Below are 27,059 nucleotides of genomic sequence, written 5' to 3' on the forward strand. Positions count from 1 at the left end.
TTATCTCATATCTTCTCGACCTATATACCCTGCCGTTGATCACGTATTTCCCCAACACCACTCAAAAAAGCACTACCTCAGTGCAACGTAGAACAAGGTACCGGCACCTTTCTTACCATCAAGTAGGCGGTGTATACCATCCTTGACTCACTTGCTCTCAACATTTACACGGTCAATCACTATCACTGCGTTTCCCATCATTATCACGGTCCACATTGCATTGCATTAGCATCAGATATAGTATAATAGCATATCCACGGGTGTAGAGGTGACCGCAAATCAGTAAGTTGCATCATCGTCCTGTGTCACTATTCTATCATCAACCGCAGTCCCACATCCGCTGTATCAACCTGCTATTCATCCATGCATCACTGTGGTTTGACCAATTGTCATACTTGGCTTATGCGAACTCCACTCAGATCTTTCTGCTGAAGGCGGTTGATTGGCCCAAAGGACACTGATTGTTCAGACATCCAAACGATAGACTCGGTTATAGACTGCAAGTTCTGGAATTCAGGTGTTTAACATACTTGCTTGACGACAAGGGTACTCGTACCATTCGAGTGAGTGTTTCAACCTTTCTCCATTTACACGTCTCCCTGACGTGTATCAAATCTCCAACAAGATCCATCTATTCATCTATTCATCCATTCCTCGTACTCTCCGCTTCACCCTGTTCCTTCCTATCCATTGGACAGGCCGTCAGAGAGCTTATAAGATTCGGCATTCCTTTGCACATAGCTTTCTACTTCCGACCTCCACCTCGCAGTTCACAGCATTCAGATAGATCAATCCAGCAACAACCATTAATCCTTTGACGCCCTCCTCAGCACACTCGCATCACTCCTTCGTCACTGCCCTCATATCAAGGATTTCGCCTGTTAATAGGTACTGCTCTTCGCAATCATTGACCGGGGATCAGACCAGATGTCGCCTACAAATCTGAGTCCGGACAAAGTCGCTGGTTTTAAAGGCAGAGAGGGCAGGACTCCACCGCCAGCGCCGAGTGCTGCTTATGCTAGACGGTGAGTCATCGTGTAGAGCCTATATAAACAGCTCTCTGGTCTTCTTCTGCTATGGCCCGGATTCCAACTTGCAGGATCTCTTACACTGCTCCTGCAATGCAAATTGCTCGTTCGCTTGATCTCTGTGAATGTCTGGGCCCTGCACCTCTCCGCAATTACATGCTGACAGAAACTGGATTCAGAGCGCGAGAGATAATAGAGGATGAAGGTGGGCTACCAGGACTGCGAGCAACCGCCGAGTTGCGGCCTGGTGAAGATCAGATAGCGGCTGTAGACAATGGAGTAGCATCCGGCTATAGAAGGGCACGGGCTGGGTGAGTGTCCTTTAGCTGTCGTGAAATGGTTTTGAGTTGCTGAATCATCATCTACAGCACCATGCCTTCGAACCTACAAGAGGCAGCTCAACGATATACAGGTTCATCTGACGAGCCCACCCCTACCACTGCTACATCAACCGCTTCTTCCAGCGCGGCAACATATACTCGGACGTCTGCACTCTCTCCAGCTTATCCTCAAACCACTACTCGTCCGACGCTCAGACACGCCGCCTCTTCAGCTGCGAATCTTGAAACCCCTTCTGCCGCTAATCGACTATGTTCAGGATCACTCACGTTGCCCGGTGCAGGATTAGGGGATGCTTTTGGGCACGAACCCTTCAGTAATGCATGGCTCGCCAACCCTGGCCTAACTGCTGCTAGTACACCGGCACGATCACCTCTAGGTCATCCAGGAGTGGAGCTTTCCACCTATAGCTCCAACACAGATTCAGCATCGTCGTATCCTACAGACGACCTAAACTCGACTCTCGATTATCTTGGATTAGCAGATGGAAGCGACGCAATGCATCTAGCCCCAGCCTCAATGAGCGAAGTTCGAAATCAGGCGCAAAGAGCTATCCATAACTCCGGGCCTGCGAGTCGGTTGCGCGCAAGTACTGTGTCGAATTTTGCAAGACCTTTCAGACCATCTGTCACCAATGGAGGCATCTTTGGAAATGGCGGTGCTAACGGGTACGAAGGTGGAAGAAACGATGACGAAGAAGCTTTAGCCAGGGCAATCGACAATCTAGGGATGTACGACCAAATTCCTTATCCCGCTCCTTCTCAGCTTGCCAACTTGTACTCATCTGGAGGATATCAAGGGAGAGACCCTGCTCGACCGCGTGCGACAACGATCGGAGCACTGGATCATCCAATGCGAAAGCCACTCACAAGGGGAAATAGCTATCTAGCTTCTATTCCCCAATCTCCAATTCATGCTGAACATTTAAGTACACCTTATGGATATTCCGGCAATAACAAATCGAGGGACTCAAGCCGAGGGGGAGGACCAAGAATGTCGATCTCCTCTCATACTTCACGAACTGGTACACCCGATGTTGATAAGGGTACATCGACTCCGCAAGTTCCAACTAGGAGTCTATGGATCGGTAATTTGGATGTGAACGCTACTTCCGAAGCCCTTTTACACGTATTTGCGCCATATGGGGCGATAGAAAGCGTTAGGATGCTACCTGAAAAGGTGAGTTACTTCATGTCGCAAGGGCGCAGAACACATCGATATAGCTGACTGCATTGCATTTTGCCAGACGTGCGCATTTGTAAATTTCATGGATAAGACCGACGCCATCCGAGCAAGGGATGATGTGTTGAACAGACTTGGAGGACACGTTGCCGCCCTCGCGGAGACTGCTCCAGTCAGAATCGGATTTGGCAAAATCGACTCAGCGCCAAATGGTCCGTCACTTAGCACGACGGTCAACACGGTAGCTCCGCCACCACCTAATCTCGTCTTCACCACGGCGTCTTCATCGCAAACTGGTGTTCCTGCGGTCAATGGACACACACAGCCCACAACGACTGCTCCGGTAGTCACGGTGCCTCCTCCATCCGCTGCTCTTGAACCTGTAGGAAGCCCAGAGACAGGCAAGGAAGGTGAGACCAGCTCTCTACCTACCAGAGCCTTGTGGATAGGAAGTATACCGGGAACAACTAGTCCCTCGACATTGCTTCAGATTTTCTCGCCCTTTGGACCTGTGGAATCCGCTAGGGTTCTGATGAATAAGGTGAGTCAGCTTGATTTTCTTTGGCGCTGCTGCGTTAGCCTAGCTGATGACCTTCATTCAGTGTTGTGGATTCGTCAACTTCGAAAGGTTAGACTCTGCGGTTTCAGCTCGAAATGCTCTCAACGGTAGAGATATCTTAGGCAGTGACGTTGGAGCCATAAAAATAGGATTTGCACGAGTCCCAATCAGATCACCCACTCTGGGCGGCACAAACGGAGATGATGAAACTTCTCCTTCTGCCAAACTTGGCGATGCTCTGAATACCGTTCAAGGCGCAGCATCGGTGTCGACTGAACAACAACTCTCAGCCGAAGGCGGCGGGCTAGAAAATTATCGATCTCAATTGGTACTGGACCTGGTGAAGCAAGGGGTACATTCCCAAGTGATTGAGAAAGGGCTAGATAACGACGGAGTCGTGAGCGATCAACAGATGATCATGCAGGTGTTCAGCGAGAACAGAGAGGAGGACGGGGATGTCAAAGCAGCAGCAGGTGGGTCCAGCTCAGGAGTCCCGGTCATATGGTGGTGGCCAGAAGCTGAGCAGATCTTATGCGGTGACGTAGATCCTCGACTACCTGTCACCTACTATACTGCCATTCCGCTTGTTGGCGATAGACCCGCTAGGCGATCGGATTCGACAAGACTGAAGGAGATCAGAAAAACACTGGATGCCGGTCAATGTAGTCAAGCTGAAGTCGACGCAATTACACATGAGTTGATGGAAGATTGCGCCGAGGTGAGTTTGAAGAGGTGTCAGCTTCTCTTTTGAAGTTCAGCTGATCAAATTGGTATCTGAAGCTCGCAAGCGACTACATAGGTAACACAGTGATCCAAAAACTGTTTGAACGAAGCGATCAAGCATTGAGGCTGGCCATGTTGGAAAGGATCGCACCGCATTTAGCTACGATCGGTATACACAAGAACGGTACTTGGGCCGCACAGAAGATCATCGAGTGCGCGGTGACCCCTGAAGAAAGGAATATCATCATTGATCACTTGAGATCATTCGCTCCGCCGTTAATGTGCGATAGTCTGGGCAATTATGTTTGCGCCGGAACCCTCAAATTTGGGCCACCTTGGAATGACTATGTGTTTGATGCTATGATCGATCGACTTTGGGATATCGCCCAAAATAGATTTGGAGCGAGATGTATGAGGACTTGTCTAGAGAGTAATTCCACAACTCTGTATCAACGAGTGAGTTTCAGTGATCTTGATGATGTATCAGTAGAAGCGGGCGGATAAGCTTCACTGACAGGGTGTCACCCGTGCCTACGCAGAAACGCATCTCGACTGGAATCATACTGAACTCTATCCCGCTCGCTACCAACCCGAACGGAGCGCTACTTCTCACCTGGCTTGTCGATACTTCCAATCTTCCGGGACGATATGGCCTATTGGCCAATCGATTCGTATCGCATATCGCGCATCTATGTACCCATAAATTGGCCTCTTTGACTGTTCTTCGAGGTGAGTTGATTGGGTCTTGAACAGCGTAGCGAGCTCTTCACAAACAGCTGACAATGAGTATTCGATACAGTCATGTCGCAGACTACCGAACCAGCAGCAGCGAATAATCTACTTCAAGCCATCTTTACATCTACCAATGACCAGACACTCATAGAAATCCTCAGCGATGCAAACAATGGATCGCAGGTGATAGGCAAGATTTTGGCTATCAACAGTATTCCGCAAGAACAGAAGAACGAGATGATTGAAACTGTCAGAAAGGTATTACCAGGTATTAAAGCATCGAACACCCCACCATACAGATTGTTGCTAGAAGCGGTCGGACTACCTGTCCCGGCAGGATACATCAACAACTCGTCGCCCTTTGGAGGCAGAAATCAGAATCACAATCATCATAACAATCACCATCATAACCAGGTCCCTCAAGGATGGGGTCATGCTCAACAATCATTTGGCATGGGAGCGCAACAAGCTTTCTACGGTCATGCACCCTCGTATCAACAACCATACGCCATGAATAACATGAATAACCTTTCTCCGCTTCTCATCCCTCAAAATATGCCGCTTGGACAATCGATGAGGAACGGCACTTCACCAAACTCTACGCCTAACGCCAATAAATCCCCTCGTACGCCCATGGCGAGATTCAACATGGGTCAAGGAGGCAGGATGTCTCCAGGTAGCATGATGTCACCTGGATCTGACCCGTTTAATCCTGTGAGCTTGAGCACCCACGTCTCCCTGAGAAGAAACTAAAGCTAATACATGATGAAACCACTTGCCTAGTTCGCCTCTCCATCAATTGATCTTCCAGGAACAGGCGCTCAACATGCTTCGATGCGACTTGGTTCTGCCCTTTCTCAGCCTCCCGTGACCTTTGGCAGCCAGCCTGATATAGGCGGACTTGGTATTGTCGCTCAACGGCAGGGCCAGGATACCGATGGGGTCTATTATGGTCATGCGCCCAGTCATGGACAAAGAGGGATATACGGACAGGCTGCAGGATATCAGTGAAGAGAGAAGTGAAGTTGAAGTAGAAGTAGAAGAAGAACATTAACATAAATTTCTATATATTGTATATATTCCTGTGTATAATTCGAAAAAAGCATCGCCTGGTGCGAAAGAACGAGCTGAGAAAAGACCGACTGCGTGTGCGGGATGAACATTATGGGAATAAAAGGAGAAAGCTAGGATAAGGTGGCGGGAAGAGGAAGTCATACAGACATACATTCTAACCCCTACCACTCAGCACCTCACAACTAGGATCAGAGTATATATTCCTTGCATACTTGCATACTCACATACAATTCATATACGGTCAATTCATATACAGTCTTTCTCCGTCTCTTTCACATATTTACATAACGCTTTAACGTTTATCGTATGAGGTACGAGCACGCAAATGAGTAAACATGAAGATTCCAATGGAAATGAAAATGAATGAAAATAAATCACTCGTAAAGATGAGTAGAGGACGAGTGAGAGAACGTACGGTACTCGAGTACTATGATAATGCGATAATACAACGCACTATTCATTCTGTGCTATATTGTTTTTGTTTTTGGTACAAGTTACGAATCCGGGATTGGTGAATTACGATGATAGATGCATTTTTGGGGCTACGAGTATGAATACAAGTCATACAAGTCAATTGGCGAGATGGAACACCTTATGACAGCCCTGCTTCAGTATGGACATCTGCATGAGCATGAGCATGAGCATGAGCACAAGCATCTTCTAGATTCCATACATTATAGTTATACACCCTGTCCGACAGTCCAGTTGAAAGGCTGGAATTGTTCGCCCAGCTTCCTCGCTCGTTCTTTGTTGAGATTATAATCTATCTTCTTTGGTTTTCGCCATTTGCGCGGTTCCAAGCCGAGGACGTTGCCGATAACTTCGGCTGCAAAGTATCTGCGATTGCGATTGCACAGACACGCTTCAGTCAGCATTGCATGTCAAATGTAGAAGGAAAAGTAAGGGTCTCGGGTCTGCAAGTTGTTGGTATCAAGGTCTGGTGTTGGTGACGAGAAGAGCAATGGGGTTGATTGTCTTGAAGAAAATGCAAAGTAGGCAAATGAAGGTGGAAAGGGAGGAGAAAGGCAAGGAGAGACCGAATGTATTATGAAATATTTCACTGTCATCCAAAATCGCCTTGACTCACCTAGGGAACTCATCCTCCTTCCCATTCGCAGCACCCACATCACCTTCATGATCTTCCCCCTGGGCCTGTCCCGCTCCTGTACCACTATCGCTCACGCCCTCGATGATATGGCCGTACCCCTTTTCGCCCTTGTAATCCCACTGACACATGAAATAAGGCAAGTTGGAAACCATCATCCGTCTAAATCCGCCTGGTCGACTCGAAAAATCAATAATCTTTTTATGCTGCGTCCATTCCCCCTCGGAAGATAAGATTGATTCTCTGAAATAAGCCGGTAAATCCTGGAATAGTTCGAATGGTACGGGGACGGCTTCGATATAGGTGTGTTTCTGGTATTTAAACGATAGGACGGTTTCGTAGAATATGACACCGTGGTTTGTCTGGGCGTGCATGCGCATTAAGCATTTCATGAAGTTCTATATGCAGATTGCGCAGATCGAATCAGCGTTCCATTTATTTAGCTTCACTCTGAATGCGATTGATGCGCCATAGCAGGCCTAGATCTGCCTCTGTTGTGTGGATTTCATTTCACGACCTTGGGATGGTGGGAAAAGCAAACTCACCCGAACTTCATCCCAATCATCATCATCCATCTCTAGCATACTTAGATGGTGCTGGATAGGCACAATCAGGCAATGTCCAGGAACGAGCTCTTCGAATTGGGTACAACACATGTAGGTCCGTGTGCCTAGCGCTACGACTGCGGCGAGAGGGTTTCGATCATCTTGATAACAGAATGGACAGCTATCTAGCGCTTTCTTCGTCCTGGCGTAGTCTACGTGATGTATCAAGATTATAATATTATGAGCAGTCCTCGTTCCGGCATGGAGCAAGCGAAAGATCGATGTCACAATGTTTCATCAACTTACCATTGATCGCAAATGCACGCTTCATCGCATCGCTCTTCATCTTCCTCCTGGCGAGCTTATCGACGTTCTCGTCCATGTAGTCCACATCAGACTGAATGCGATCATGAGTCAGCAATCAGGGCACGCTCGTCGGCGCACGGTCTATGCCAACGGAATTGGTGCTCACAGCAAACTTGGCATCTCGACTTATAGCAGACGCCATCTCCGCATCCATGTTCTTCTGATCGCCTGATCCAGCACCGAATTTCTCTTGTCGGACCAATTCGCCCAATGTCTGAGTATCGTCATCCGCATTGTACCTTAGGACATTTCCCTCCTTATCTCGAGTCTCAAACTGCATCCACAAGATGTCAGTGATCACACTCGATGTGAAGAAGACGAGGCGTGAGGTTTGTCTGTCTACTGACCTTCTCAGCCTTCTTCCGTCTGTTACCGGGCCTCGACTCGCCTTCATCTGCTTGACCCAGGCCGACATCGTACAATCGACCCCTCCCGTCTAGGGTAGGCAATACCTGAGTTTCTATTCTGTGTCCTCTCTCATCTGTCCTGCCGAACTGCCCTTGGAGACCATTTGAGTCTGCCGAGCCTTCCCACATTCCACCCTCAGCGGCCTTCTCCGATCGGACACGTTCATAATCATATTCGTCTTCTAAGGACTGCGCGTTCGGCTCGTCCATCAGTTTGGCTTTGATGACTTTGGCTTGCAGCTTGTTGAGCTGTTCGGTCGTCAACGGCGGCTTTGACGAAGTAGGATCTGAATTCGGATTCTGGTTTTGTTGAGTGGCCGCATTCGCCTGACCAGCCGATGCGTTGGCGAAGGGATAACCTGATCCTGATCGCGTCAAAGCTGTAGGCGTAAATACGCTTGGTATAGGAGTAGATACTTTGGGTGCAGCAGAGGAATTACTCGTAAAGCCAATCGTACGTTCTTTAGGTGTTCGCGAAGAATTGTTATCACTTTCCCTTCTTCTCAATTCATCCACTCGTGAAGATCCAGTTCCAGAGGGAGTGACAAAGGAGTCACCCTCTTCACCTGGCCGCCTGAATCCACCCCGTGAACTCGGTCGAGAAGAACCGAAATCATCCGGACCCGCAGAATTGGTGAACATGAACTTCCTACTTGAGGTATCTGGAGTTCGAATGCCGGCTGAACTTCCTCCTGGAGTAGAGAATCCATCGGAACCACCAGGTCCACGTCGCGATCTCCGCCTGGATTCTCGCTCGTCTAGAACACGCCGTTCCTCCAGTGCTTCGTTGAAATCGTCCATACTTCCATATCGCTCCAACGCTACTTCTTCAACATCCCTTCCTCTGTCAATCATCCATCAGCGATATTTATCTTGGACTCATGATGAACTTAGATCGCTTACTGCTCCTCGGCTTGCTCGTACAATCTTTTGAGCTTCATCATTCGCCATTGATGTCCAGGGCCACCAGGGGTGATTTTCTTCTCTGGTGGCAAGGAAGAAATTCTGTCAATATGTGATTTACTACTGGAAATCCGTGGGAGCAGACCCACCTTTGGTCTCGTATTCATCGATGTGTTTTCCTTCCAGTAGCTGAGTGTTCAGCTCGAACCGCTTATCCACAACGAGCTGGTTTCCAGTTTATCAGCTTTGATCCTCATTGCTGCAGGACATAAGAAAAAAGGGAACGAGCCAGCTCACCTTGGATGGATCAGGCATATCGGCTTTCGGATCTTTCCTCTCGTGTACGGTACCTAGACCTTCGAAGAAGTCCATACCTCCGCTCAGATTTCTGTTTGAGGGGACTTCATCGCCATATCCCTCCGTCATACCTCCACCACTACCAGTGCCTGCGCTCCGAGGTATGTCTCTAGATGGTATAGGCACGCTGGCTATAGTCCCATCAAGAGGCTCCAGCATCCATGAGTCCCTCTCTCTGGCTTGGCTGCCCGAGGCTGTAGTGTGAGGCCATGGAACTTTTGGAGGTGGGTTCGAGGGGTTGGATTGCAGAGCTAAAGAGTCGGAAGTCGGTATAAACGATGTTGACTATCGTGGCATTGATCAGCATTGACGAGCGATAGAAGATCAGAGATGGGGACGATGAAGTATAACTAACCGTTCCATCTGTACCTTTCTCCACCCACATCGATTCATCATAATCATCATCCACTACTTCCAGGCCGTTTTCGTCGGATCGCTTCTTGTCCTTCTTCAGCCTCTTGCGCTCTTTTCGTTCTTCCTCGTTTTCATCCCTGTCCTTGCGGTGTTTTCGGTGTTTGTCGTCTCGGTCACGATCACGATCACGGTCATCGTTTTTGCTTGATTTCGACTTGTGGCTATCATGATGATCACGGTGAGGCTTCGAAGAACTGCTCTCTTTCTCTCGATGCTTGTCCTTGTGTTCTCGGTGTTTTCGTGAAGGCGAGCGTGATCTCGACCGATCTCGTCTTGATGATTCGCCCATTGCGCTTGAGATCTTGCCAGGGGACTAGTGTGCTCAATTCAGGAAGGCCGACATACACTGACTGACTGTGAAATCTGCACTCAATATGCAGTTGTGTCCGGTATTTTGACATCGGTTCAAGCGAGTACACCAGTGACGTCTATGGTGAAAGTTGTTTATGTAATATTTTTAGAAATATGTAAAAGTTACCCTCATTTAGATGCTGTATGTAGTATGTGTTGTGTGTGTGTGCGTCTAAGGGATGTTTTTGTCGCGACCTGCAACCCATAACCTACTTACTGCTACTGCATTGATCATCTCGACAGATCCTCCCTAGAAACTTCTTCACACTCATTTGCATCTCACTTCTTCATCATCATCATCACCTATCAAAGAGTCTCTGTATACCCCACTCACATCAGTCAAAATGGAGTCTCGTAATCTCGATCATCGAAGAAACAATTTCAAGGGAAAATCCTCTTTCTCTGCTCAAGAAGTAAGTTTTGCTCTTCGTCGCGTTTTGGCCACCCACCTTCACGTCAAATATCGTCCTGCATCCTACTTCCTATTCGTGCTCAGTATGCTTATGATCAATCTATGTCTAGCTTCGACGACGAAGGGAGGAGCAACAAGTGGAGATCAGACGTCAAAAGGTATGTAAATGCTCCCCAGTCACTAACGCCGAGGTCTCGCGTGATCACAAGCACACGCTGATGGTAGCTTTCTGGTTCAACAGCGAGAAGAATCGATCGCAAAACGAAGAAATTTGCAGCCCATCTCGGCTGATGATGGGCTTGACTCGGATGAGGATACGGGAGTAGATGTCGGCTCATTGACTGATACACTCCCTGGCATGCTCCAAGCTGTTTACAGCGATGATCAGGAAGCTCAGTTGGACGCTACCACAAAATTCAGAAAGTGAGTCTCAATCAGCCCAATTACTTTTGCATGTATGTGACTGATCAGGTTCTGTCTTTCAGATTGCTGTCGAAGGAGAAGAACCCTCCAATTGACAGAGTGATTCAATGCGGGGTGGTACCCAGATTTGTTGAATTCTTGTCCAACAACAACACTATGATTCAGGTGAGCTTTCCCCTGGTTCCAGAGACAAATGACCGTCAGCTCATCAGGATCCTCTACGGTAGTTCGAGGCTGCATGGGCATTGACCAGTGAGTATGCTTTGTAAACCGCCAGGTAAACATGGCTGACTGTTCACGCAGACATCGCATCCGGAACATCTGAGCACACTCAGGTTGTCATCCAAGCTGGAGCCGTTCCGTTCTTCATCAGGTTGTTGTCTTCTAGCGTATTGGACGTCCGAGAACAAGCGTGAGTACTGTTGAAGTCATGAGTCAGATGCAATCACCGTTCCTGACAGAAATCCTCCGTATATAGCGTTTGGGCTCTTGGTAACATCGCCGGTGACTCGCCAAAATGTCGAGATCACGTACTCAGCCAAGGTGCTCTTCAACCCCTCCTCATGCTCCTCAATGAAAACCACAAGCTGTCTATGCTTAGAAATGCTACTTGGACTTTGAGCAATTTCTGTCGAGGAAAGAACCCTCAACCAGCATGGGAGCTTGTAAGTGAAGTTTTGTTCATGTACACTGATGCTTGACTGATTGTTCTGTCTAGATCTCACCTGCTCTCACCGTCCTCACTAAGCTTATCTATTCCCTTGATGACGAGGTTCTCATCGACGCATGCTGGGCTATCTCATACCTTTCTGACGGTTCCAATGATAAGATTCAAGCTGTCATTGAAAGTGGTGTTTGCAGACGATTGGTAGACCTGCTCATGTAAGCTGATGATTCCCATCAATTTTGAGGCAAAGCTTACGTCTCTTCTTCAGGCACCCTTCCACTGCTGTTCAAACGCCAGCTCTCCGATCAGTTGGGAACATTGTCACCGGCGATGATCTTCAAACTCAAGTAGTCATCTCTTCCGGCGCCCTCCCTGCCCTCCTCAGCTTGCTCTCGTCACCCAAAGAAGGTATCAGAAAGGAAGCATGTTGGACCATCTCTAACATTACTGCTGGTTCACCCATGCAAATCCAGGCTATCATCGATGCGTGAGTCAGCTGTCAGCTTAGCAACGTATGTGATCAGCTGACTCTCTATTATCTCCAGTAACCTTGTGCCGCCTATCGTCAACATCCTCGCCAATGCTGATTTCAAGACCAAGAAGGAAGCTTGTTGGGCCATCTCCAACGCCACTTCAGGTGGTTTACAAGAACCAAACCAAATCAGATACCTCGTCACTCAAGGATGTATCAAACCCATGTGTGATCTCCTTACATCGATGGACAACAAGATCATCCAAGTCGCTCTTGATGGTCTCGAGAACATTTTGAAGGTCGGAGATGTGGACAAGGAGGCTCAAGGACCGGGCGGTGTCAATCAATACGCTCAATTCATCGAGGAGGCTGGTGGCATGGTCAACATCCACAACTTGCAACACCACGAAAATCTGGAAATCTATAAGAAATGCTTCTACATCATGGACAAATTCTTCCCCGATGAAGACGAGGAAGAGGCCGATGCCGCTGCTCCAGCAGTCGACGCTTCTGGTCAATACGCATTCCAGTCTGACGGTGAGTTGCGTGCTCCTCGTCAGACCTCATCCAGGGCAGACGCAGATACTGATGATTATATACTCGTGTAGTCGCCGCCCCTCAAGGTGGTTTCAACTTTGGCCAGTAAAGCCAGGCTGTCCCTCTCTCGCCCTTTTCCAATTTCGCCTCTGGCTCGTCACTGAATGACGAAGCATTCATTCCTCATTTTTATGGCTCATAGGTGATCTCCTCGACATTATTCTCTGTTTCTTATCGCATTCTCATGTATATTTGGTCATCACTATCTATCTGCTTTCACATATCAGCAAGGGGAATATCGCGATTTGTGATTCCTCATCAGATTGAGCTGTTGATGCTTTGTCGGTCAATTTTCCCATAGAGAGAGGGACTCATTGTAAAGCCGTATTAATTCTCGACAATATTTCTCATCACGTTAAGCTTCGTCCCGTTCTTATCTCTTCGCTGCCATCCAGCATCATTTGAGCCTTCTTCCGATCTCACTTGTCCAATTTTTCCGGTACTTCGTGACCTCTTTTCCCTCTCATCAGTTTATTGCATTATGACTCCGACTCAACTATGACTCGACTCGACTTGACTCGACTCGACTCAAAATCATGCGACGTATCAAACAATGACGATCAGCATGAACAACTATCTATCCATTCACAACATATCAACACATCATTCCATAAAATCAAGTTTCAAGTTTTCAAATTCAAATTCACATTCACAATCATACGGAATAGAATAGGACGCGCGGATGGTGCGTTCCTTACGATCATCGAAGCTATAGAGTCTCGCCAGCCATCAAGGTAAAATTATCTGTTATATTTTGGTCTCAACGCAAAGAAGGAGCGCAAGACTTTCAAAGCTTCGAACGGGCAGTCCGAATAGAGGAACCCAGAAGGGAGGGAGGGAGGGAGGGGAATGAGGGGGAAATACAGATTATGTGTATGCATATTCTTCTGTCCTGTTTGCAATGGGAGACGTTCACATTTTCAACCTAAATACGATGGACAAATGAAGTGCTCACCATCAACTGTTACCGATGAAGCGCTGACTCCAAGATCATAACGCTTGTCATGTAACGTCGGGTCACGTCATATCAAATTGGATACGAAACATGCACAATCGGCTCACATCAGTGGTCGTCCATCAGGCCGACACGGGGTGACAGCGATCTCTTGCGCCATTCAGCTGCCTTGGCGACGATGAAGTCGGATTAGGGACTATGGATTTTGGAAACCGATCACCGGTCAAAGCACTGCTTTTACTGTACTGCACTGTAGTCTACCGGAGGCTTGTGTTGTGCCTTTCTGATTTCTGGTCTCTGACCATGTCCAGCACAAATCGGAGATGACATCTGTACGTCACAATGACGATGACGATTCGTGGGATCGCGTATGCGGGGCTGCCTCCTCCTCCTTTGATGACTCGCCTGCCTTCGAGATGGGTGGTCCTCGAAGCTACCTTTGTCTATCAGGAGGGTTGCGATACGACTGAATCAAGCATTTCGCCACCCAACTGCCGGACAAAAGACAAGATAGAACAGCCCTATTCGCAAGAGAAACAAGAGCCCTTGGTCTCTTGGTCTCTTGGTCACTCACTACAGTATCTCCTACTCACCTAATGACAATCGCTCCGACAAACTCCGACAACTCATCAAACAACACTGCCTTGATCATCGATGCCAGTAGGTTAAAGGTTTGACTCGTGACGCGTGTTCGCTCCCGCTCAAGCAGCGCTGACTCGCATGTACTGTACAGAGAGCATCATGGTCGACGATTTTTCGACCCCAGATTCCAGGCTACAAAGGCGGCGAGCATACTCCGCCCACGTCAGCCCCGGAAACAGATCATAAGACTGTCTATATGGACACAGGCACATATCGCATCTGGAAGGGGCTTATCGGCTGCCGGAAGATGCCTACTGGGATCTCGAATGCAACTAGCTCAGGCTCAGGCGTGACAGGTCAACAGACCCTCGTGAGTACCCTTCGTCCTTTCTTGCCAAAGGGCCTGCAATGATTGACGTTTCTAGCAGGATACTGGAGAAGACACCACACCTTCCGCAAATCATGCTGAGTCTGGACGAGGGGATCCAGCTGAGTGGTCTAACGCCAATTCCAACCAAGTCCGGATGGATCGAAGGGAGAATCCACCACAACAAGAGGTAAGTTGGCTCTGCAGTAATCTTGCAAGGTGGTTGTGGGTTGCTGGGCCGCACTATATAATCACGATGGAAAATCGAGCTGATTTGAATCACAGTATCCCTGTATAACATGCGATATTTTCAGCATGGAGCCCTCCAGACAGCGCCGAGCACTCGAAGATCAGGAGTACCTAATTTCATTAGCGAAGAGCACCGATTTGCAAGCTGCCGAAGATGCCCGCGTAGTCCGCTCATTAGCTAAGGATAGTGTAGTCGTACACCTCAGCTCTGGGACCTCCTAGGTTGGCTTCGCGCAAGGAATGCCGAGTTGCGAAGTGTCCAATACCTGTCGATTTCCAGCTCGTGTGTCATAGCGATGCATTCATTGCATTGCCTTCAGGTCCGGCTCCTTGGAAGGTGGGAGAGCCTTCCCAGTCATGCAGTGTCAAGCTCATTCTGGACGTGAGGCAGATTGAGGGCTCTAAACATGTGGATTCCAGTCCACTGCACCGTGCATTTCACGAGAACAATCACCCGGCTAAGTCAGACTAGACCCAGCTACTTTCCTGCCCTGATTGATTTTGATGACGCGATGTTGGTCAGCTCCACAGACTGTGTCAGTCTTCTGCCCATCCCGGGAAGTTCGAAAATCAATAGGTTGTTGGTTGCCAGGATAAATTGGTAGGTCACACATGTTTCGTTGTCAACTTCGAGTATCTAGGCAAGTGCGGTTTGAGAGGTTGGTTGCGATGATTGCAGACGTCGTCAAGTTACGATTGGCAAGCGACCAATACTGACAACTGAGTTAACACACGATCTCTATTGGTGCGGTCGCGATGCGATGACTTTCTTTTGCCGCTCCTCGCAGTTTCAGAGACAGCCACGAATTAGTATAAAAGGGCTGCAAATGAAAATGCGTCTACACATCTTCCCCAAGATGAACGTTATAAGCAGACCTGTTTCGCCAAATTACCTGCTCAGCCAAAAGCTATATTGAAGCACCTTCACACCACTTTTCCTTCTCACTAGACGATACAAGTGTCCCCGAAACCCACCATGCGATTCTCAATCACTACATTCGTCCTCTCTCTCGCCTTGATGGTCACCTCCATCACCGCCCTTGAGCCGGGGGAGGTGCCCGTCAACGTTGCCGTGCGTTCTGTCAAGTGAGTCGCAATCCTCATGTTTGATCGATTTCTCGCGTCATTGATGGGTTTCTCCCTCGGCTCGAATACCTGCTGATATACAGTATGATGGTAGCGGCAAACTCGAACACTTCTACGAGAAAGACGCTATCGAATATTACAGGTGAGCTAGTTGCCTGATGACGCATGATTGCCTTGCCAAGTCTGATAGGTGAGATCTAGGAAACGAGCCGAGGTGGCCGAAGCGGAGTTAGCTAAGCGACAAGACCCCGAGAGCGATTTGTACTCTGTCTCCAACGATGGATCGGGTCTCAAAGCTTTGTGAGTGATAAGTCTCATAGCGCCCGGGTTGGTGTTTTGTCATATGATATGTAAATGGCTCATTTTGGTTTTTGACATCTAGCTCTGGTGCTGGTAACTAGAAATCCCTTGATAGCAAGACAAGTAGAGGTGATTACAATGGAAATGAGACGTGCTTGAAGACTCTGACCAGAAAGAAGCGATGTAAATATGTAAATATAGCTCAGATGCATGAATTTTTCCTGTTGTTACGTTTCATCGCTTAGGAATATTTATATATGGATCAGATCCCTCTCAATTAGCCTTACATAAGCTTGATCAGACCTTTTTTCTACCCGTTTGGGAAACATCCTTCGATTGATTCCTTCGGGCGGCGGTCTGATCCGCTCTAATCCCGTGCAAGAGAGGAATCGATCATTACCTCTCGGGTACTCGCTCAATTACCAAATCCAATCCACTCCATTTTACAGTATCATCCTGCCTTGATATCAATTATTCAACCATACTAAATTTTACTAGACCCATGGGCAACATCAAGCTCAGCTCGAGTCAGCTTCCTCTTCTCACATCTGGAGGGTGAAACAGAAAAGCTAGCTCAGAAGATCGGGTTAATCCGAATTACCACAAGAAAGAAAAACGAATTACAGTATCGGATGAAGGAATCACACCATCATTTCAACTTGTATCGATAGGGCGACGCTGGGCAATCCAGTCTTTGTAATCCTAGCTGTATTCACGAAATATCACCGATAGCTTCTTTTCTTATTCACAACTGTAACATCGTTCTCGCTGCTTCAACCATTCGACGAGGATCAACCATAAAGAGCCTTCTTCCGAAAAGAAGTGCTGAGGAGGCGAAACCGGAGGAATTGGGTGGAACAATGCAGCAATACATGCCCTCGACGACGCCCCTTGGCAGTCCGCATTATGCTCACAATGATCCATGGGCGCACGCCTTGATTTGCTGCGACCAAGATCACGGCGCATCGAGTTCGAACTCCAACCAGATCAATCAGATTGGATTCCCGCAACAGCAACAGCAAATTCAGCATCAACATTCAAGTTCGATCTCAGGATCAGCTTCTCTGCAGCAAGAAATGTTCAGCCAAACTCCACCGAATGGCTTCACACAAGCTCAAGGGTCAAATCAGCCACAAGCAGGAAGATGCGCTGAGTGCTCGGCGGAATGTCCACTAGAAGCGTATTGCTGTGGTGGTGATTACTGCTGTGATGGAGCGCATGGATGCGACAAGTCGGAGAGTACAGAGTGTTGTGCCGATCCAACGTGTGAAGAGACCCTGAAGGAGCCATGTCATGAAGAACACCCCTTTCATCCCCCTGGACATTGTGGTGATGCAGCTCATAATCATGATCAAGATATGAAAAGTCTGGAAGAATGGGCAGACACTAAAGAAGGCTGTCATGCTATACAACAATTGGTGAGCTACTTTTACTATCCACCATAGAGACTCCCTTTCTTTTCAGCATGTCCGCCACAAGCCGTTATACAATCGAAGACCTTTTGGCTAACTCGTACTCATGCTTTCATTCTTCAGTTGGAGTGCTGTAATCAGCCCAATTGCGACATACCGGTCTGTCCGACAGAGAACGAGACTGTTCATCCACCTGCACCAGACCCACTGGCAGCCATTTTCGGCTCGATGATGGCTCAGCCGATAGAGCCATCTCCGTCGACGGGTGGACCTTCTTCCGCAATCGAAACGATTTCACATACTTGTCATTGGGGTAATTGTCATCTGGTCTTCAAATCCATGCCTGATCTCCTTGCGCATGTCGCTGCCGATCACCTGAGTGCTTGGGGCGCAGGTAGCGGACCCAAATCCACTGATCCCGCTCAGACCCAAATCATGACACCTACAGTACCTCAGCCGCAGCAAATGCCGTCTTCGATGGCGCAGACCAGCTTCGCAGCTACTCCACCGTTGCAACTGGCGTCCAATGTACCGAATGGCTTGGGCATCAATTCTGCTTTCCCTACTCCACAAGGGACGGAAACCGACCAGCTACTCTCGTGCCTATGGGACGACTGCTTCCCAATGACCGACATGCCTTCTGCGATGGGCGAGACCTTCCCCCAGAGCGATAACACTAATACGCAACCGCTCGCTCAGCAGATCCCCCATGCCCACTCACATGCGCATCCTCATCCGCATGCGCATGATCATACAACCGCCACTGGCGAACCGTTTAGTCCGGGCACAATGCTTCGACATGTCCTGGAGGAGCATCTAGGTGTTCCAGGATCGATCATTGGCTGGCCAACTGAGACGGCGATGGGGCAACAAGTCGACAAGAATCATCACCACCATCACGTAGATCCGCATCATTTAGCTCATCATCATGATCATCTTCATGGGCATAATCACCCCCACCATCACCATGGACACTCGCATTCTCACTCGATGAGCTTGCATCATCCATTCCCTACTCCCCCATCTACAGTCAGTACCCAATTATCAACTTCGCCGGCGCCGGTCGGAGGTAGCAGTATGACTGCTATCTCCACCAACTCCAGCTCAAGCTCTGCAAACGCAATCAAGCCGAATGGAAACGGGTTGATCTGTTTATGGCCCGGATGTCCCATCGACCACGTTTTCCAGGATTCCGCTAGCCTCATGGACCACTTGTCCGAAGTACATATCCCGAAAGGGAAAGATTCGTACACTTGTCATTGGGACAATTGTGGAGATGGCCAAGGAAGGACCTTCAAATCTCGTCAAAAAGTATTGAGACATTTGCAATCGCACACGGGCCATAAACCGTTCGTGTGTGGTGTTTGTGATCAAGCGTTCTCTGAGGCTGCGCCTTTGAGTGCTCATATGAGAAGACACGCTCAGCAGAGTGAGTTCTCCACATCGTGCTAAATCCTAGTTGAGCTGTGACTGACAATATGGCTTTGCAGAGCCTTTCAAGTGCGAGTACCCTGGTTGTGGCAAGACCTTTGCTGTTTCCTCTTCTTTGACTATCCACATGGTGAGTGACAAGTGGCGTCTGTTTGTCGAGGTAGACACACCTAGACTGATAGCACAACTTTTTCGTTCTGTCTCGTCCATCAGCGCACTCACAACGGCGAAAAACCTTATATCTGCCCGCACTGTGGACGGGGCTTCGTCGAGGCGTCCAACCTGACCAAGCACGTAAGTATGGTCCCCAGCCATTCCGAATGCGCATTATAGCTGATCGTCTCAACGCTACCTGCTCTTTATCTTTTCTCTGCAATGTGACAGATCCGTACGCGTAAGTTACTCGTTCAACCTCTCCTAGCTTCTGGCAAACACGAATATCAAGTGCTGACGGGCATTCGATTTTGCTTAATTCGCAGACACTGGTGAAAGGCCTTTCCACTGCGCGCACCCAGGATGCGGCAAGAAATTCTCTCGACCTGATCAACTCAAACGACATATGCTGGTACATGACAAACCGCACGGACAACATGCTCGACGCCGAAGTTCCGCGCAGACAGCCAAATCGGAAGGGAGTGCAATGCCTGCGCCGAGTCATATCTCCCAGGCTGAGAAACAAGGCGCAGGAGCGATCATTACTAGCGCTTAATTCACAAATTCACGTCGAGCGTTGACAAGCAGAAATACGGGGCAAATATACAACTTCAAGCCAACCGACATCGTCTTCGAATATAGACATCGAGATCTAAATAAGGATGAGAGTGGCAAAAGGAATAGACGGTTAAATATGAAATGAGAGTGCTATTCAAACGCAAGGCGATGCAGGTATACAAACGAAGAGAAAAGTGAACGAAAAACGATCTACATAATAGCTTTCAAGGGATGTCTACGCCCATGATCATGTCTTTGTCTATATACAACGTCAAGTGAATAACGCATAACATCACCATACATAACGTTGCTGTACATATCCGTAGAACACATACAATGTTGATGAATCTTGAAGTCTTGAATATCTCTTTTCTCACTCCAAGATTGGAGAAAATTGGCATTCTAAGTTACCGCCTATTCGAGCGCACAGAAACGTACACATATCAAAATGACCTCGTCATCGGGTGGCATTTTCACCTAGCTTGTCTCGATTGACATACAACAACTCAGTCAATCGAAGTAATGATTTTCAAGACTCCAAGAACGCACAATATATACTCTTAAGGCTAGCGCACAACGAATACAGTAACCTTGATTTATTGCTTATTCAAATTACATGAATCGCAAGGCATTAGGATAAGTGTGATCTACAAGTATGTAGTACGATGCTCGTGGCCCGTGGCTCATGGCTCATGGCTCGTTTCCTGTGATATAAATAAAATCGTATCATCGTCATTGGTAGTATTATTCATAAACTAAAAGAATTCACGCATCATATCACAAATCACAAATCACAAATCAGCCGCCATCTTAGCTTCTCTGATCCTTAAGATCCTCAACAACTCCTCAGCTCGATCTCGTTGAGGCGCATTCGAGCTCGAAACTTTTTCCAGGTATTGAGAAGCCAATATCCAATCTCCTTTCGGTTGTTGTTGTTGTTGTTGCTGTTTATTGGTTTGATTCGAGTCTATATCCATACTTTGTCCCTTCTCCTTTTCCGTGTCTGGTATCGCCTCCGGATCAAGTATATCCCGCATTTCATATTCTGCTATTGCCAGATAACTTGCGCTCAGCTCAGCGATCCCTGCCGCAAGTCCACCCGTACCCGTATTTGCGTTGGTATGGGGATTGTGAATTTCGCCGTTAATGCCACTATGGCCTCTTTCGCCCAACGCAAGGATCTTGCGATGATAGTTCACACTGTCCTCAAGTTGACCGAGGGTGTAATGCAGCGAAGCCAATTTAAGAAGGATTGTGGGAGTCTGGACTCGGTCGGCACCTAGTAATGCTCGAGTATGCGCTAAGATGGCATCAGGCAGTCTGTGTTTCGAGAAGAACGATTCCAGATATCAGCTTACAACGGGGTACATTTCGATGTACATCGCACACGGTACACCGTACGTCAAGCCGAGAGGACATAGACTTACCGCTTCAGGTTCTCGTACACTGTAGCTAAAGCAGTCCACATCCTGCAATCGTATGGTCTACGCCAATTATATCAGGTGTCAGCAAAGTAGAGGGTGGAAGGAGACATTCTGCACGTAAGAACTGCGCCTCGGCTCACCTGAGGGATGTAGCTTGATTGTAGTATTCAATCGCGTACATAGGCATATCCAGAAGCTCGTACGCCTGTCCTAGACCGTACCATGCTCGATAATCTTTGGCATTGACGTCTACACGCAATACACATTGATCAGCTATCATCTAGCCTATGAAAGGCAGAGCAGATAGCTGAAGAAGAAGAACAGTGAAGACGTACCGATAGCTTTCCTATATGCCTCTATGGCCGCATGAGAATTCTTGAGCTCTACAAACTCATGCCCCATCAATGTCCACGCGGGGAGGTACTCCCTGTTGAGCATTAACGATCGCTTGAAATAGGTTATGGCTTTGGTATGATCCGCTCTGGACGAATAATAATTGCCTGACAAGACAAGTGAACACAGACTTCCTCAGTTATTGTATCGGAAGAATGGTCGATCAAGAAAGGCTCGATACTTACCGATCAAACAGCAGACTTCTGCTCTATTTCGATCGATCTCGGCGTACTCGTGAGCCAGTTTACCCAACTTGGCCTGTTTGTTCATCACGTATAGCATGTTCGAATAGATATCGACTTCTTCCATCCTGAATGGATCGGCAGCTTGGACGGCATCGAACTCTTTCTCAGCGGTTTCGAAGTCTGCTCTCAACGCTCGTCAGCTGAGCTTTATTGCCTTGAGCCTGACACGGTGATTGATGAAAGAGAAAAGGCGAAGAAAGCAAGAGAGAGGGAATACTCACCCCTCATATGGTAATATACCATTGCCCGTTGAGCCTTCAAGTGCATACTCCCCGGGAAAATCTCGAGTAACTCCTTGATCATACTCATTACCAGTTCCGTAGCTGTATGTAGATCGAGCATACAACTTATAGCGAAGAAAGTTAACATTGTCGACGATGGTAATTCCTCTTTCATCGATATGAACTGTAACGCCCAGAACATCAGTACGTGCTCTTGACGATGTCAAGCTGGAGAAGGCGTAGCGATGAAGACAACCTTCGGCCTAAAGATGACATCAGACGTTAGATGGGCTCACCATATCGGCAGAAAAAACCAGCTGGGCCATCTGACTCCACGCGCTCCAATTATACGGTCTCGCCCTCACGCTGTCCATCAAGCATTTCACGGCTGGCGGACGTCGATCCAAGCGCATATAAAACAGACCTCTTAGATACAAGAGATACGGGTCTGTCTCGTCTCGCAATTCCGATAAGAGAGGAGACAATGCTGGATAGAGCGCGAGACGCTCTTCTTTCGTATCTAGGAAATGAGGCAATGATTCTTGGGCTTTCCGATCTGCGGACTATGTCGAATGTAAAACATGTCAGCTTTCCGCTGAGCATCAATCTTCTGGCTTGATCAGATGGAGATGATGATCGGTACGAAGCGGATGAACGTACCAGATACATTGAGTAATATTTGAGGAATTTGCTCCGACTTCCTTTTGAATCCTTCAGAATCCAGACTACCCTATCGTATTCCTTAAGATCGAAATATCCTCGGGCCAGCTGGAACTCATCTTCTTCGAGAATATCGTCCTCCTCCTCTAGCTCTATACCGTGCATGGTCCGTCCCCTGGAAGGTCCAGCTTCGGCGTTGAACGATGCTGGACCTGGAGAGGGCAAGAAATCGCCTATTGAGGGTCTTGGCTGATTTGGAGGAGATGTCGATGGTAGATTGTGAGGTTGGGGAGGCGGGGAGAAGGGCAGATGAGGTGCTTGACGATATTCTTTAGGGAGGGCTGCTAGTAATTCTGATGACCTGAAGGACAATGTCAAGTCAGCTGGGTCTCATTGAGAATGCAGTCATCAGCTGACCATTTGGCAGATACCATTAACCCCCTGTCGCGCAATTCGCGTATTGATCGACGTAGATCGTGGGCCATCTGGATTTTGGCGTCAGGGGACATCGTAGAGGACGGCATCTTATTGCAGTCCTTCTTGCAGTACCTCTCTCTCTTTTGGGCCGATGATTTGAGATTGCTTTGTATCGCATTGAACACGAGACTGATTTCGGTCCAGAGTTCCTGCGCGCGCATGAAAGTTGAACAACAACAAATGAGCTGATGTCAGTGCGGGGTATCCAAATATCCAGATGGCCAGACAGATGCCACTCGACGGAATTACGGCGATACCCGTCGATCCCCCCTCTCCCCCTTCTATGAGCCATGTTGACAATGACAAAGGCAACATGCTATCATGATGAATCTATCTATCAACACTTCTTTCATTCAAAACGTTGACAGTCCCAGCGTCTTTTGTCACCTGTTTCTCAATCGTGTCCACTACCTTCTCTGAATTGACAGGTGAAGTACTGGAGATCCAAATCTCAGCGTTTCAACCTGTAAACTCCTTTCCTCAAGTGTAAACCTCGTTGAGAAGAAGTCATTCTTACACTTGTTTTACCCTTTTCTACCATCCTCATCATGGCTTCTTCAGGTATCAAACGACCACATAACGAGGAATCACATGCATTCGGACGACATGATCGAGATCGAGATCGAGAAGGAGATCGAGGGCACCGTCGAAGTCGAAACGATGAAGCGGAAAACGACCGTCGATCGAAGCCCAAAGATTGGAGAGATGCCTTCTTAGATGAAGATGAACAACCCCGACGACGCAGAAGTCGGTCTCGCGAGCGGGACTATAACAGGCGGAGGGATGAGCATAAAGAGAGGGATAGGCGGTATAGTAGGGACTATGATGATAGGGATAGAGATAGGCGCAGAGGTGGCGGCGGTCTTGACTACCGAGACAGAGACAGAGACAGAGACAGAGAAAGGGATAGGGATCATCGTGAACGTGAGCCCGAAAAGGGAGATGGTTATCATAAACGTCATAGTGACCGAAATGATTCTAGTAGTCGACATGATGACAAATCAAAGATAACCAAGAATGATGATAGGGAGGAAGGCGAGTACGTTTCATTCACACCTTTTCTGTATATGGAGCCTATAGATGCTGATAATACCCTGCATGTTGTTGTTTTAGACTTGAACCAACTCCACCTAAATCATCTGTTCCTTTACCTGTAGCCAAAGCCCCGTCAGCTTCACCATCACGATCATCAGTGACTACTAGCCCATCTCGACCACTCAACAGACCGCCACCTGCAGGTCCGAAAGCAAGCTTCCAGTCCCTCGCCATACCTTCTCAACCTCGCGCCTCAGGCTCCGCTAGACCACCTCCTCCGTCCAATCGATTCTTTGAAGCTGAATCTTCCGCTCAAGCTGCGACAGTTGAAGATGCGAAAGCAGCTGAAGAAGAAGAACCAATCAGCGTCCTGGAGGAAGAGGTTGATACTGAGAAGATCCTAGCGGAAAGGCGGAGGAAACGAGAGGAGATCATGGCCAAATTCAAGGCTAACGGAGGGAAACCCACCAATGCATCGACACCGCAAGTTGCGCCTGGAGAATTATCTGGACCAGGTACGGGCGCTGAGAGCGTTACAAGTGCCGGAACTCGGACAGGCTATCAGACTGGATTGTCTATAACCGGTGCAACACCGCTTCTCAGGCAACTCGGAACCCATTCAGTCACGAATACGTTGGCCCCGACACCTATCGCTAATTCTCCTGCTCTTGCTTCCACGCCTATGGGAAACGATTTCGATCTGACCAAACAAGCTGATTCGGCTGGAGAAGCTGAATTACCAGCATCCACACGCGGAGAGGGCGTTGGGGCGGATATGATGATCAGTGCCGCTGATTATGATCCAACACAAGACATGATGGCCGATCAGGAAAAGCGTCGAAAGGATATGGAAGCTATTCAAGTGAAACCATCAGAAGTGGCGTCCGGGGTAGGAGAACCGATTGTGGTGGATGATCAGCCGGAAAAGCCTGCGGAGGAAGAATGGGAAGAAGTTGAGATCGAAGAAGACGAGGAAGAGGAAGATGAATTCGACATGTTCGCGACGTTCGGAGATGAGCCTAAAGAGAAGAAGAAACGGAAAGTGACTGTTCGACGACTGAAGAATGCCAATGGTGTCACCAATGGTGCTCAGAAACCTCAAGTCGTGAAGAAACCTGCCAGTACGATAGCAGCTGAAGTTGTGGACAACGTAGATGATACCGAAGGATATTATAGAATAACACCAGGCGAGATCTTGGATGATGGGCGATATCAAGTCACGATCACTCTTGGAAAAGGGATGTTCTCGGCTGTGGTGAAAGCCAAGGTGCTTAAAGCTGTCAAACAAGAGCGAAGGCAGGATGTAGTGGGTAAAGAGGTTGCTATCAAGGTGATTAGAAGTCAAGAAAGCATGTGAGTCAGCTTGATGAAGGATAGCATTATGATACCCAAAAAGTGTGAAGCTGACTCTTCGTCTGTGCCCAGGTATGTTGCGGGAAGAAAAGAATCACAGATCATCAAGAGGCTGAATGATGCTGATCCGGAAGACAAGAAGCATATCGTGCGGATGGAAAGGACGTTCGAGCATAAAGGTCATTTGTGTATAGTCACAGAATCCATGAGGTGAGCTTCATTGTCTGCGCAAGGGAACGTATTGGAAGCTGACCTGATGACGTAGTATGAATTTGCGAGACGTGATCAAGCGATTCGGAAAAGACGTGGGACTGAACATGCGAGCTGTCCGAGCGTATTCGCACCAGCTCTTCCTTGCATTGAGCCTGATGCGTAAATGCGCGATCGTGCACGCTGATATCAAGCCTGATAATGTCTTGGTAAGTGGGCTGTACTTGATCCGCCCTTATCAATATTCTTGACTGACTCGCTGCTTTCCCGTCAGGTCTCAGAGAACAAGGCTACACTCAAAGTCTGTGATCTCGGTTCCGCAGCTGAGATATCTGAAGGCGAGATCACGCCTTATCTCGTATCTAGATTCTACCGAGCTCCCGAGATTAGTAAGCTTTTTTCCTTGCGTTTTCGCCGCAGGTGGATCGCAAGCTTATGTATGTTTTTATTGCAGTCCTAGGTCTGCCTTACGACACTGCCATCGATATGTGGTCGATCGGCTGTACGTTATATGAGCTCTACACTGGTAAAATCCTGTTTCCTGGTCGATCGAACAATCATATGCTTTTGCTCCAAATGGAGCTGAAAGGCAAGATCAATCATCGGATGATCAAGAAAGCCAATTTTGGAAATTTGCATTTCGATGAGTCTTTGAATTTCATCAGTATCGAGAAAGATAAAATCACCAATCAAGTGAGTCAACCTCTTCATACACCCGGGCTTGCCATGTATGGTCCTGAGCTTGGGCTGACTATGCGCGGCTGTGGTGTTGCAGGACGTAGCGAAGACGTTGGTCATTTCGAAAGCTACAAAAGATCTCCGAGCTAGATTATTACCCCCTTCATCGGTCCAGCTGAAGATGAAAGATGAAGAATTGAAGCAATTGACCAATTTCATTGATCTCTTGGATAAATGTCTTCAACTTGATCCGTCCAGGCGTATATCTCCCAGAGATGCGCTGATGCATCCTTTCCTTACCAGTACTCACTATGTAGTCTAGTATGCAGCTTCATATATGTGTAGATAGGATATCATTATGTATTCTGTATGTAAATAGAGTAAGCTAGAAAGAATAACTTGACGAGCGCCCACATCTATGCATTCGCTGAATTAGATGACAGAGTCTGCTATCACTGTGTGCGGGGAGTGCCACATTGACTGAATTTGAATTATTACCGATTTTCTCCGAACCGCTCTCGCCTTCAGGTCGCTCCGGTTCAGGTTGCACCAGTATTCAAGATGTTAAGTGTTATTGATGTAGCATCTTGAAGCTTGATATAACCTTACTCGCT

The 27,059-nt window shown here is 48.0% G+C and overlaps 8 protein-coding genes across 8 annotated transcripts; 6 read left to right on the forward strand and 2 right to left on the reverse strand.

Annotated features, from left to right (window-relative positions):
• Positions 1-927: 927 nt before the first annotated feature.
• I303_100877 (uncharacterized protein) lies at positions 928-5,574 on the forward strand (the record flags this gene model as incomplete). The annotated part of the gene is made up of 10 exons (XM_065968216.1): positions 928-1,025; positions 1,208-1,339; positions 1,397-2,546; positions 2,614-3,090; positions 3,152-3,581; positions 3,654-3,826; positions 3,889-4,287; positions 4,371-4,560; positions 4,631-5,277; positions 5,347-5,574. The coding sequence occupies 10 exons, from the start codon at positions 928-930 to the stop codon at positions 5,572-5,574; spliced, it is 3,924 nt and encodes a 1,307-aa protein (XP_065824288.1).
• Positions 5,575-6,317: 743 nt separating this feature from the next.
• On the reverse strand, positions 6,318-10,023 carry I303_100878 (uncharacterized protein; the record flags this gene model as incomplete). Its single annotated transcript, XM_018404247.1, has 11 exons — positions 6,318-6,474; positions 6,725-7,140; positions 7,288-7,499; positions 7,594-7,684; positions 7,760-7,927; positions 8,001-8,476; positions 8,519-8,904; positions 8,964-9,045; positions 9,113-9,188; positions 9,261-9,605; positions 9,676-10,023. The coding sequence occupies 11 exons, from the start codon at positions 10,021-10,023 to the stop codon at positions 6,318-6,320; spliced, it is 2,757 nt and encodes a 918-aa protein (XP_018266901.1).
• Positions 10,024-10,429: 406 nt separating this feature from the next.
• On the forward strand, positions 10,430-12,705 carry I303_100879 (uncharacterized protein; the record flags this gene model as incomplete). Its single annotated transcript, XM_018404248.1, has 11 exons — positions 10,430-10,498; positions 10,608-10,655; positions 10,739-10,920; positions 10,983-11,085; positions 11,148-11,172; positions 11,224-11,332; positions 11,399-11,585; positions 11,639-11,802; positions 11,856-12,074; positions 12,133-12,596; positions 12,668-12,705. 11 exons carry the CDS (start codon positions 10,430-10,432, stop codon positions 12,703-12,705), a joined length of 1,608 nt encoding a protein of 535 aa, XP_018266902.1.
• A 1,795-nt stretch (positions 12,706-14,500) lies between these two features.
• On the forward strand, positions 14,501-15,031 carry I303_100880 (uncharacterized protein; the record flags this gene model as incomplete). Its single annotated transcript, XM_018404249.1, has 3 exons — positions 14,501-14,563; positions 14,622-14,750; positions 14,846-15,031. The coding sequence occupies 3 exons, from the start codon at positions 14,501-14,503 to the stop codon at positions 15,029-15,031; spliced, it is 378 nt and encodes a 125-aa protein (XP_018266903.1).
• A 754-nt stretch (positions 15,032-15,785) lies between these two features.
• On the forward strand, positions 15,786-16,296 carry I303_100881 (uncharacterized protein; the record flags this gene model as incomplete). Its single annotated transcript, XM_018404250.1, has 4 exons — positions 15,786-15,895; positions 15,990-16,037; positions 16,097-16,195; positions 16,278-16,296. The coding sequence occupies 4 exons, from the start codon at positions 15,786-15,788 to the stop codon at positions 16,294-16,296; spliced, it is 276 nt and encodes a 91-aa protein (XP_018266904.1).
• A 759-nt stretch (positions 16,297-17,055) lies between these two features.
• On the forward strand, positions 17,056-19,747 carry I303_100882 (uncharacterized protein; the record flags this gene model as incomplete). The annotated part of the gene is made up of 6 exons (XM_018404251.1): positions 17,056-17,613; positions 17,731-19,036; positions 19,098-19,168; positions 19,252-19,332; positions 19,423-19,432; positions 19,518-19,747. The coding sequence occupies 6 exons, from the start codon at positions 17,056-17,058 to the stop codon at positions 19,745-19,747; spliced, it is 2,256 nt and encodes a 751-aa protein (XP_018266905.1).
• Positions 19,748-20,540: 793 nt separating this feature from the next.
• I303_100883 (uncharacterized protein) lies at positions 20,541-23,216 on the reverse strand (the record flags this gene model as incomplete). Its single annotated transcript, XM_065968217.1, has 9 exons — positions 20,541-21,069; positions 21,177-21,233; positions 21,314-21,422; positions 21,509-21,673; positions 21,752-21,931; positions 22,033-22,216; positions 22,329-22,595; positions 22,693-23,053; positions 23,110-23,216. 9 exons carry the CDS (start codon positions 23,214-23,216, stop codon positions 20,541-20,543), a joined length of 1,959 nt encoding a protein of 652 aa, XP_065824289.1.
• Positions 23,217-23,717: 501 nt separating this feature from the next.
• Positions 23,718-26,767, forward strand: I303_100884 (uncharacterized protein; the record flags this gene model as incomplete). Its single annotated transcript, XM_018404253.1, has 7 exons — positions 23,718-24,208; positions 24,283-25,557; positions 25,630-25,767; positions 25,823-25,976; positions 26,042-26,156; positions 26,222-26,460; positions 26,543-26,767. The coding sequence occupies 7 exons, from the start codon at positions 23,718-23,720 to the stop codon at positions 26,765-26,767; spliced, it is 2,637 nt and encodes an 878-aa protein (XP_018266907.1).
• Positions 26,768-27,059: the final 292 nt, after the last annotated feature.

This window comes from Kwoniella dejecticola, chromosome 1, assembly GCF_000512565.2.
Source record: "Kwoniella dejecticola CBS 10117 chromosome 1, complete sequence".
NCBI classification, from domain to species: domain Eukaryota; kingdom Fungi; phylum Basidiomycota; class Tremellomycetes; order Tremellales; family Cryptococcaceae; genus Kwoniella; species Kwoniella dejecticola.